The sequence below is a fragment of the Branchiostoma belcheri genome, unplaced genomic scaffold (genome assembly GCF_001625305.1).
Source record: "Branchiostoma belcheri isolate BF01 breed outbred unplaced genomic scaffold, Haploidv18h27 scaffold38, whole genome shotgun sequence".
Lineage (NCBI taxonomy): Eukaryota > Metazoa > Chordata > Leptocardii > Amphioxiformes > Branchiostomatidae > Branchiostoma > Branchiostoma belcheri.
Window position 1 is genome coordinate 455581 of NW_017803998.1, and position 12795 is coordinate 468375.

Consider the following 12795-nt stretch of genomic DNA (forward strand, 5'->3'; position numbering starts at 1 on the left):
CTATACTTTTCTCTCGAGTCGGTATGAAGAATAACAAGTTCAAGTCCTGTAGCTTATATAAGGGGTCAGGTTCCAAAGTTATCCAATGTTCAAGGACTCCCAATTAGGTTTAGGAACAGTCTTGTTTGATACTTGGATACCAGCATTTAAGTTAACCTTTACAACTTTGTATTCCCAACATCTGACAACCTATCAAATTACGATACCCTCCGTGATCTCATTAGATGGCACCTGATATGTTAGAAAACGAGAGGTCTTTTTGACTTTGAACTTCTGTGTCATGTTAGAAAATGAAAGGTCTCGCTAACGTTGAACTTCAGTAATCTGGCCTAACCTTTGTGTTCTGAATGTCACGAGTTTCAAAATCTTTCATCGCAGCTAAGGTCCTTTGAGAATCAGATTAATTAGCGGTGGACCTGAGTTTGGAGTTAGATTTTCAACCCCGAACAAGGCTTTACATCACTAGGGGTTTGGCTAATTGCCCGTTTCAAAGCTCAAAGGGGCAGAAAATACGGATCCTACTGCAGTAATTTAGATGGTTTCCCCTTGGGATTATTCATTACCTCCATGAAAAATGGAGGTATTGTTTTTGGTATGTTTGTGTGTGTGTGTGTGTGTGTGTGTGTGTTTTCTGCATGATCATTTAAGTCAGGTTGTAATGGATATGGTTGGGTTCAGTCTGTTCCTAGGGAGAAAGTCATTACTTATGTCTGACTCTACATCTGGTAGCGCTCGCTGTTTTTAAAGGTGTTTTCCATTACATGACCTCCTTGACAACTGACAGCTGGTGTTGTTTCCCTTGTACAATAAAAAAAGACTTCATGGTAGTAGACATCATGGTAAAAAAAATGTGAGGACACAGTCACCATTACACAAGATTTAAATATTTCATGTAGGTCTGAGATCTCTGAATTCTTGCTTTATCTAGTCTGCCCAGAATAGTTTCTTCGTTGAAATCTTACACAGACAGTCAATTTCATGGATTATTTATTCAAAGTTTGGAGACAGACGTTATAGCCCCTTGTGCAAACAAAATTGATTCTTAATCTTAAAGAATCTCATGGGCATTACTCAAGTTACTTTTACCAGACACTCAGACTCTGTGCATGTCTAAAAACGTCCCTGGATGGAATTTTGCTGCTTTGGGTGAAGAAATCTAATTTCAAAAACTCTGTCCAACTTGATGGACACAAGAAGATTCTTGTAAAGAAATTTCCCTCTATGTTGAAAATAACCATATTTACGGTAAAGCCACGGCTAGCCTTCTAGAAAGAAGCTTTAATTTTGCAGAACAAACAATCCAGATGATCAACAAATATGAAAGAGTTGAGTTAAACAGTTTTGGACACACATTACATCATTGTACAGTCATCCTTTCTTATATCAAAGTGATAATTATGATAAATTCTGCGTGTGTGACAGTATTAGCAACTTTCCGCATAAGCTTTTGCAAACAGATTTACATTTTAATCTCTGTAATACTATTTCAACTAATACCAGACGTTATGCCCTACAAGATTAACTTGGCAGCTGAGCCAAAAGCTTTCCAAAGAAAATTACTTTTTTATTTTTCCAGGAAACTCCTGATCGTCTCTAGCTAAGCCATGCCCTTTTGCAACGGAACTGACTTTGAGGTTGAAGTGCCTATCTTTCATTTGAACCCTTTTAGTCACACAATAAGTATTCCCATATTTTGCACACCCTTGGAAAATGTACTTTACGACACATATAATTGGACTTAAGGCCACACCAATTTAATTTGTTGGTTCTCGGATTCGCCTCTTCATTTTTTTCTGATTTGCAAAAAAAAAAAAAGATTCTGGTTCTGAATCAACTCAAAAATGCTCATATTTGCCCCCAATGTCTAGCTGTTGCAGTGTTTCCATCTATCAATGCAGTGGTTTGATTAAAAGTTCAAAATTCATTGTTTAAATATTAACACAACCTTTTGGGTTGACTTCATGGCTCCTATCATAGCATTTGGGGCTATAATAGGATGCCTAAACCTGTTTTTATTTTTATTTTTTTTTGCCCTGTCGCTTCATGTTTTTTCTGACAAAATCCGAGAACCAACAAATTAAATTGCTGTGGCCTAAGGTGCTAGTTTGGTTTACATGAAGCTGCAACCACTGATTGGGCCAAGTCAATTCAATTTCCTTGTTCTCGGATTCTTACAGGAAAATTGTGTAGCAGGTAAAAATGTTTGAAATGATGCTGACCCAAAGGTCACCATAGAAGTCAACTTACCTTTCTATTCCATGAATTTTCAACTTTTAAGACATTGTTGGAATAAAAAAAGTGTACAAAGAACTTTATTCAACTGCTAGTGCCAAAGTATCACTTTGGTATTGATTTGTATTCTAAAGTACATTTCTCTAAGAAAACAGCTAATAAAGCCTGTATCAAGAGAATGAAAGAAAAAAATGCTTGAGGGTAGTTGCTCACTCTACTGACAAACCAAATTTCAGTTCATTTTGCCCAAAAATGAAGAAATTTAATCCATTTAAAGAAATGACAAGAGATGGAGAAGAAGATAAACATCAGGAAAAACGATATATTTCAGCCATACCATGGTATGATTGAAATATAAACAGAAAAATTCAAGCAGCCGTGATTCGAGAAACGATAAATGAACTTGACGTGGTCTTGATGAGATGACACGTACACAAGGCCCCAAAGGTTGCTCCAGCGCTGATTTATAAGACTCGTAAACACTCAATCAGCCTGGAGCCAAATGACCTATGGGTTATCCCGGCCATTAGTGCAGGGCTGATGCACACCGATGGTAATCTCAAGCCTCAATAACAACAACCCAAGGACAGCTTGTCCCTGCCTCACATGACTGCTCCTGAGCAAAGCCAAAAAAATACTCTCAAAACTTCTCAACACAACCATTAAGAAATGTAGTACTACATGTAGTTCTTGAGAAAGACCAAGTCAGTCAAAACTGGCTGAATTCTATCTCAGCGCTGTTATTTTCCCAAAGCTATGAAAAATGTGGTATTAATAATATTACAGGTGCCATAATTATTATCTTTATAAAGATTACCATTTTGGTGATATTTTATTTGATTATTCTTGGACAGTATAACTTCAGAAGTTATGGATACATGTAGATATGGATTATATTTGGCATAACTGTCATAAAATGTGGTAACTACCTTTGCCAAGAAAAAGTTTTTGGTGCCGTTTTGTATGAAGGTAGATTGGTTTGTGGGTTGGCTGCTTTTTTCTTTGCTTCTGGACAGCATAAATCGACAAGTTGTGGATGGATCTTTATGTTATTTGGCATATGGGTAGGTATCATGGTTCTTCATGCTTTGTTTAAGTGGAAAAAAACTTACACCACCAAAACGTGGCCAAACAGCCTGAGGTGGTCCTTATGCAGAGGTGGCCACTGGTACAGTCAGACACTGGTACAGTCAGACAACTCAAGACAAAATGATGCAAATTAGTCTGAAAGCTCCTGTTATACAGAACAGGAGCTTAAGTGTTGTCTGTCCTCGGGGCTGGGAGTGCCAAATCCCAAGTGCCGGAAAGATCGACTCTTAGAATGACTTTCTTAGTTCATCCCTTGTGAAAGTCTAACAAAATGTCATTCAGCTTGAGTATCCTTTAGGCACCCCAGTGTATGAGACTTTGACTTTAAAGTGATCCGTGGAGCAATGTAAAGTTAGACCCCTAAGCTATAAACGTAGCCATTTAAGCCTTCAAGTGCCAGGGCCGATGAGATATGGCCTGGAATTTACGGTACTCTACCTCTGAATTGTTCCAACAATTGCTTCCATACAGAACTGTCTGGATGCCGTTCACATGCCCCATCCAGACATTTGGTCTTTACTTGCTGTTTTATTTCAGGAATCAAGTATTTCTCCGAAGATGTGTGACGGGCGTTGAGCTTCTGAATGTGTGTTCAAACCCTGTTACCATGAGCACGTCGGCAGAACGTACTGCACCTGCGCAAAACCCGTAATGTATTGTACATAGCATTTCGGCAGAATGTCTCATATAAGGTTGTATTCGCTCATATAAGGTTAGCATTTCGACAGTAGTTTCCAAATGGTGTGTCGGAAAGAATATCCTCAGGCAAAATTCTGATGCAACATTGACCAAAAACCCAACGAAAAACGCGAAAATACGGGGTTCTGCGCAGGCGCAGTACGTTCTGCCGACGTGCTGTTGCCATGTCTTTACAAGAACCATTTGACTCAGAGCCAATCAGAGCTCTCCCATTTCTTAGGTACAGTATTAGAGAGCAGAGTCTATCCCTCTCCTAATAACCCACTGCCTCTAATACTTATAAAGTCAAAGTCAGGTACCCAGTATCAAGTAGAGTGGAATGATCATTCCTCAAGCTAACTAAAACTGACATCTTTCATATCACAGTAATCCTTCAGTAAGATATTTTAGCCGCATAGTTCCACTTCAGAATTTTTAAATCAGCCCGTCAAAGTCAGGTACCCATTTACACCTGAGTGGAGTGAGGAAAGTCATGTTAAGTGTCTTAATTTCCCAAAGACACAACGTCAGACCCAGTGCAGCCAAGATTCGAACCTGTGACCTCTAAATCCCGCTAGCCTAATCAGTAGGCCAATGACACCACATATTACATCCTAGCTAATCTACAAGAAGACAACTTAATCCCTTGACGCATCTCCCTCCTCCCTATAGAAGCAATTTTCCTGGACTTGTTGTAAAATAAATTAGGACATTGCCGGGCCTTTAATAACCTAATCACACTACTCCCTACAGCCTAATCATCCCAGGCAATAATCAAATAAAAAATGTCTCAATTTCTAGCCAAGGGAGCTGTTTAATTTCCCATCAAAGCCCTGAAGTTTATGGATCCTTCCTCAGCAGAATACAAACTTAAAAGCAATTCCAATGCAACTTCAGGGTGGCAACATTGGAAATATTCTGATTAAGGCAATATGGAATATTCTGAATAGACACACAGGTACTGCCATGAGATGAGTCCTTTATTTTCTAGCAGGTACCCCAAAAATCAGCCCAGGATCCTACCAATACTGTAAATCACAATTTTCTTTTGGTACTTAAAAGTTTCTGTTCACGGTTTTCGCGGTCACTTAAATCTGTACCTCAAACTTATCATAATCGTGAACAAATAATTCGCCTATTTTATTTTTTTCTGCACCTGCCGCCACTGTGACCGTATAGTTCTGCGAACATGTCCATTTTTCTCAGCCTGCAAACATAAAGTACAATACAACACGATACATACAGTAACCATTTTCCGTCACCATTTTCATTATTTTTGCTCCATGAACATCAATATATATATTGGGATAGTGTTGTTCAAACTTTGTATGACAGTAGATATGTTAGTGACTAGATTATATTGACTTTGAAAAATCTGGTTTTCAAGCCCTAAAACTGCACTTGGCCAGAAACTACATGTACATTGCTTACAAAAGCTCCCATTAGATTTCAGCTCATTAGAAGTTTCCTATTTATACATGCCACTGACGACATATCAAGGTTATAAGGATTGGAAAACTACATCCACTTAATGGTAGAATAATCCACTGAAAGCTTAAGAATCTCGTGTTATAGACACATGAGGCAGAAAACATGATGGAATAGGATTTTAGAGATTTAGAAAACATTGATGCTGAGACATAAAGACTTAGAGGAGTGACGTAAGTGCTTTAAAAAGTAAATAAATTTCCCTTCGGTGATAATCAAAACAGAACTTTGTTCCTTCAAATCACTGAGTTTAATGTGTAGGCTATTAGTAGAGTGGGCATTAAGACTGTTTCAAGATTAAGCAAGGCTATAACATAACTGTCTTGCTGGTATGTGGAAAAGAATACAGATTCAAATATTTGTATTTTGATCTGTCATGTACATTGTATTTGCGTCTTTTAAAAGTCTCCATGAAGATTTATATAGCTTTGTAGACAAATGTGTATGAAATGAAGAAACAAATTTTCTGGAATTACTTTATGTACCCCAGTATTACATAAACATGGACACTCAATCACTCACTCACTCACTCACTCACTCACTCACTCACTCACTCACTCACTCACTCACTCACTCACTCACTCACTCACTCACTCACACACACACACACTCACTCACTCACTCACTCACTCACTCACTCACTCACTCACTCACTCACTCACTCACTCACACAATCCTTAAGGTTTGACAAGTCATTATCATGGATTTAATGTACAAGAATATTCTTAATTCCACTGGGTACCCTAGCATCTTACATAAGATAATAATGCGTTATCAAGGACTTCTCAAGGCTGTCTTAATCATGTGAATATCCCTTGGGAATTACTGATGCAAAGTATTTTGGAATGGCTTTTAACTCAGTATACTCTAAGGACCAGATAGAGTAGACTCTCTGGCATTGGTGTGAACTAAGTACATCAACCAAGAAAGGAGGTTATATTTACTTTTTGTACATTGTACTTTTTGAAGGTGAAAACTTTATATTTTTCACTTGGAATTGTAAAATTTGCAAGAGGTTGGCACTAAGTAAAATTCACAATGTCATAAAGAACTAGTCTTATTAAATCTCCCAATATTGTTGCACGATTGTGACTTTTGACTTCAACTTTTGAGTTTGGAAGCTAATATTTAATCAGATTACAGGTCCGCAAAAGTCAGTTCATTACCATTTCTCTGGAGACTTGAAGGTAAACTCTTGATAGACAATTCTTCACGACTCACTTAAGTCAACACAGACGAATGACAGATGAATGACAGGTTACTGAGAAGAACCTTTCATTACAGTCTAATGATCTTGGAAGCAGGATTACTGGTACTGATTTGAGAGTAATTCTTGATCTTGAGTGTAAGCCTCTTCTGATGAGTATACAGTGTAGCTGTGATTTGACACAAGTTTGTTACATGGAAGACTAACTATGCATTCAATCATAATCATGTACAAAAAGCCTGTGGATGATTGTCTTTGATGAAATTTTCAGCATTAGGGATACATCAATCTTTTTACATCAATCAACTTTTTTTGTTCTCGCATTTGCTCCTTCCTTTTTTTCTAATTTAAAAAAAGTACAGTCACGTACTATTTAGGTTCTGAAGCAACCCCCAAATGCTCATATTTTGGAAACCAACCCTAGTCAAAGAAAGTTCGCTGGCCTTATACATTCTATCCAAGAGGATGACCCTAAATGAAGCTATACAATGTAGGTACTCATTTACACCTGAGTAAAGTGAGAAAATATCAAAAGTGCAAAGTCTCAGGGACAATGCGGCCTGCCATGCAGGGATTCGAACCCAGAACCTTTGGATTCCAACAACCCTAACCACAACACAACCTGTCCTCCTGGCAATGCATGTACATATTCATGATCACAACTTCAGCAAATGCAGCTCTGTGTAATTTGTTTGCGGCAGACGGTAAATACTTAGTGACCTTTTGAGCAGATACAGTCTGTGCTCAGCGGAGACTTTGTCATCAGCAGAAGGAAAAGACGTCACACAAATCAAGAAAGCAATTTATTGGAGTGTGCAAGCCTTGTTACGATGCTGAGAGAAGTAATGCATCATAACTCCTGCTGTTATATATACCATATTCTGCCCAATTTGATGTAACTTAGTATTACATTCATATGATTGTGCATATACAGTAAATGTGCAGAACAAAAGCTTGGTTTCCTACCAGGGGTGTCCTCTTGAAAAGTAGATGTGGAGTCTAAATAACACACAGTTAAGTCTTGTGTGTGAACACAGCTACAACTCGAGCACATTAAAGATGCCACCACACTTATCAACCTCAGACCTCCACGAAACCATGGTGTTCACAGGTCACAATGTTTTAGGAGGGGTTGAAAATCATGAAAAAAGGGCTCCATTTGCCTACACAACAACAGGTGCAATGTACACCGTTTGCAATCTCCTTTTGCAATCCCTTTCTTTATTGTGAAAGGGAAAAAGTTCAGCTGTCAAGGAGGTCATGTAATGAAAAACACCTGTAAAAACAACGAGCATTACCAGATGTAGAAGAAGTGATTAATGACTTTCTCACTCTGCGTCAGACTGAACCCAACCATATCCAGGCAGCTTACTTAAAGAATGTTAACATCTACTAACTTTTAAAGTTAAACATAATTCTGCCAGATCACATACATGTACAGCTGTATCCGCCACCCTGAAAAAGTGCATCTAAATAGATCTCCAACACAGTACAAGGCCCCCCTGCAGGTATAATGCACTCTAAGCTTATCTAAACTGTGCATACCTGGCGTGATTCACCAGATATCCTCTCGAACATGCTGTTTTTCAAAGTGTTGGATACATGTAATCTGGCAGTTAAATGTTTGTGGAGATCATCATAATAAGGCCCTATTAAGGCCACACCAATTTGATTTGTTGGTTGAAGCAACAGGGAAAAAAACACATGTAGGCATCCCATTATAGCCCCAAATGCTATGATAGGAGCCATGAAGTCAACACAAAAAGTTGGGTCAATATTATTCATAATAAACAATGAATTTTGAACTTTTAATCAAGCCACTGCATTGATAGATGGAAAGGTTGTAACAACTAGGAAGAAAAGGACTTTCCTTTACTGTTGGGGGTAAAATATGAGCATTTTTGAGTTTATTCAGACTGAACCAGAATTTTTTTTTTAAATTAGAAAAAAAACAAAGAGATGAATCCGAGAACCAACAAATTAAATTGCTGTGGCCTGAGCCTCTAGATTGTGGAAAGGGAGTATTTTTCTACTAGATACCAGTAAAGACACGTACCCAGTGGAGGTCCGTGCGTCACCAGAATGTCGACCCCCTCTGGGATGAGGTTCCACTTGTTCAGGATGGGCTTTCCTCTCTCCTCATTAAACGCCCAGTCATAGAACCAAGGCTGCCTGGAAAAGTCAACAGCATAATGTTTCAAACACATGCATAATGTTTTCAACACAATTGCAGCAGGGCTCGAAATTTAAGTTTTCTGCATTGCTGCACTGGTGGAAGCAACTACCTGCACCGGACAAGTTTTCAAGGTCAATACTGTCAAACACGCAGCTCTGATAATGGCCAGTACAGTAAAATACAGAAAAAAAGCTCAACACTAGCTAGTCCATAGTTACTGTTAAATTACTTAAAACAAAATTTCTTAAAGCTTGCCCATATCACACACAGAGAATGAATTAAACTTTTGCCACCCTGTCCTTCCTGTAATAGATTTTGCTGTCAGGTTTCTTGAATCTACATGTAAATTTCTTTCTAAACACAGTTTTCTGTTAACCTTGAGCGAATGTGCATGAAAATGGAAATCCATCGTATTATGATGAATAAAGTAATTTCTATGAAGTTTGAACACACTATCCACTACTGGGCCTTGTAGAGAATAATAACCACAGCATCATGGGAGTCTGGCTTGGGTGTAGGGGGAGGAAACTGGGCTCCCTGGTTTATACCATTGGCCTTGAACATGATTGAATCGCATGTCATCATCCATCTTTGTCAAACGCTAAACTAGCTTACAGTTTGTAGCTTTTCTTGCTCAATAGTCTGTCTCCCATGATCAATAAAGGGTTAAAGCCCTGTCTCAAGGTGTATATGGTGAGATAATCCCTGGACAGGTGCGATAAGCACCGAATAAACAACCATGTGAGCAATCCTGTATAATGGTACGGTCCAAAAAGTGGTTGGTTATTCTAATAACTTAATCCCCTAAACACTTAATAGAGATGGTGGATGATATACATTGTAAACACTGTAAACACTTTTGATCAATTGCTGACCTCACACATCCATAAAGTCTCATGTGAATAAGGTCACGTGTCTGTAACCGTAACTTTCGTGAGTTTACGTTCAAAATTGCTTGGTCGTTAATTATCCTGAGGAAGGCGACAGTAGTCGTTGAAAATGATCTCTCTGTACTGGTTGTGTTGGAATAAAGTGCAGCATTTTACTATAAAACTTACCACGGTGACCCCCAAATCCTGATCCCCATGACGTTGGTTTCAGAATCCTCCAGGTAGATGCAGTTGGTGAGAAGCGACTTCGCCGTTTCTGCTTCTTCGTCGCGAACCGCCCAGAACATGGGGCGATTTCCCGCCCGGATCTCTTGCATCAGTTTGGGGTCGAAGGTCAGATCGTGGTTGCCAGCAATGACGACCTTATAAGGATGGGGAAGTGTTCCTGTAGGGAAGGGGATAAGAATATCATCATCATCATCATCATCATGGCTGCTGTTTAGCCTTCCTCAATGCAGGCTGACACTGTTATTGAAAAGATATATAGATGAAGTCTATGAAAGATATATAATATACGGAATACATCTATAGTATGCATAACAAGAATGAATAATTTGAATTAGGTTATTTAATATTAATACCTACAACAACTCAACTCAGTTGTAACATTTTTATTAGATGATACAATATAAATCTGCCTCGATTTCATACATGTAAATCACCATAAAACAAACTTACTTAGACTTAAACCCAGGCATATAACTTACTATAAGCCATATTAATCCCAAACTTATTCCTTATAATAAAGTAATATTTATTCCCTATAATAAAGTAATATTTGATACATAAGCTGTGTGTGGGAAGCTTATAATAATTCGACCCAAAGCTCATTTTAGCTAGTAAATAGACAGATTTTGGTTGATGAAATCCAGATAATTATACCAGATGCAGTAAACAATACTTATCAAAACATAGTTGTCACAGTAATTTAATAGTTAGCCTGTTTAAAACCTTCAGGCAGCTAAGGTAGCAATTCAAATTCCATAATAATTATGTTTTAATTAAACAAAATTATGGATTGGTTGCAAGTTACTTGATGTATGTTCTGATATTACATTACAATATGTACATTTTATGCCTTCTTAATCCTAAGTGTTTTTCTAAAACAGCTCTTGATACATAGGCAAAAATTCTGAAAACAGCAAATAGCCCTAATTTGTCCTAGAAGAGCAGGAAAACATGCAATTTAGCTATCACATTAAGCTCTTGGGGTGCCATTGCAAACTTGTAAACGTTGGCAAAATTGGAGAAGATATTGCCTGAACGACACCCAATACAATTCCCTCAGCGAGGACACTGCCCGTCAGTCCAATACGATGAGACGCAATCTCCATTTGAAGACTTGGAGATAGGCTATACTGTAACAACTTTCATTTACACATGCAAGATGGGGCTTAAGTTGGGGGGCCTATTTTGCTGAGGAAAAGTGCAAGGGATCTGGCTATTTTTCTTCACAAATAGTCTAGCTGCTTTTGGAACCATTTAGCACTTAAAAAGAATATACAATGATATTTTATAAAACATACTACATAGTAGTCTACTTTCAACATTTGGATCAAGATCACCCATGCATCTTTTCCTTTTCTGTAGCATTTCGATATACTGGTAACACTACATGACAGTTCAGTTGCTTTTCGAATGATTTAAAACAGGTTAAGATAACTGACCCTCTACAAAAATCTACTCTTTCCATTATTAATAGGCCATAACCTTCACATAACCTCACCAAGGGGTGCTCTTCAGGTTAGAGGTTAAATGATGAACTGACATTTGCTATAACATTACAGTTGGTTTTCAAATGATTTTCAGCCAGGTTAAGACAACTGACCCTCAGCAAGGATCTACCTTTTCCAATAATAGGCTATTATAACCTTCTTGTAACCCCACTAATGGCTCATCTTAAACTTACATATACGATTATATACCTGGTAGCTTACATTATGATTGATACTAGGTGTCTGTACCTGTATCTGCAGGCATCAGCCTGTTATATTACTCTGACAGGCCGTATACATCAAGTCCTAACCTTTAGACATCTACCCGGTAACTACAAGCATTGTTTAATCATTATGTTATTTAGTGATGATGCCCCTACTGTACTTGGTTGCAATGAGTTCCACCTTATGGGTCTTTAATACATTTCTAATAGTGCAATACCAATTGCAGGACGGAGAAGAAGGGGGCGCCCAAGGATGAACTGGCGACAGACAGTGGAGAGGGACCTTCAGGCAGTCAGCATGAGCTGGAAGGAAGCCTTGAGGCTGGCTGCTGACAGAGGAAGCTGGGCTGCTTTGACTGCCTCATGCGTCACGAGACGCGGGAGCCCCTAAGTCTAAGTCTAAGTAATACCAACTCACTTTACATAAGCTTTTCAACATGAAACTACATCAAAAACACTACAACTGGCAACATCCGGCCACATCCGACCAAAACCGGTTTTGATAAATGTAGTTAGAACCGGTTCTGACAAATGCAGTACATGTATACATGGTTCAAGGGTCTTGTACGTGGTATGTGTGATGCTCTTGATATATTGTCTATGCAATTATGAATAGAAAACACAAAATAAGTCTTAAGACTCATTCTTATTATTTCATGAAGAAGAAGAGTCCTTTCCTTGCTTCTTTGAATTTTCTTCTCAAAGAAGAAGAAAATAAAAATTTGGCACAGTGATAAAAACAAAAACCACGGGCCTCAACCTTTCATGACACATACATTGTATTGACGGTATTATGTGAAAAACAGTTTTGACAAGAACTTTTAGTGGTGATAAAATACCAAAGAGACAAAATTGAAATTCTGCAATTTACAATTTATTGCAAAAATTGTCAGGGGAAATCAGTGTGTGAAAGTCATTACCTTCCTATATATTTTAACTTCAGCATCGATATTAACAGTCATAAATATATCATACATAACTCTTAGCATTTAGAGTAACATCACCAAGTATACTAAACTGAAAGCTTTTCTAAGCTTTGCAAAACCTCTCTTGGTCATTTGCATGCAAAATTCAGGTCCAAACCTCCCGTTTCACA

The 12795-nt window shown here is 38.2% G+C and overlaps 1 protein-coding gene across 2 annotated transcripts in view; it reads right to left on the reverse strand.

Annotated features, from left to right (window-relative positions):
- Nucleotides 1-12795, reverse strand: part of LOC109476544 (metallophosphoesterase domain-containing protein 1-like) — a 52890-nt gene that overhangs the window by 2417 nt on the left and 37678 nt on the right. For both annotated transcript variants that reach the window (XM_019777529.1, XM_019777531.1), the window contains exons 3-4: nucleotides 9929-10145; nucleotides 8751-8866 (exon numbers count right to left, since the gene is read on the reverse strand). In XM_019777529.1, the coding sequence (XP_019633088.1) occupies nucleotides 8751-8866; nucleotides 9929-10145 (333 nt within the window). The remainder of the gene's footprint in view (nucleotides 1-8750; nucleotides 8867-9928; nucleotides 10146-12795) is intronic.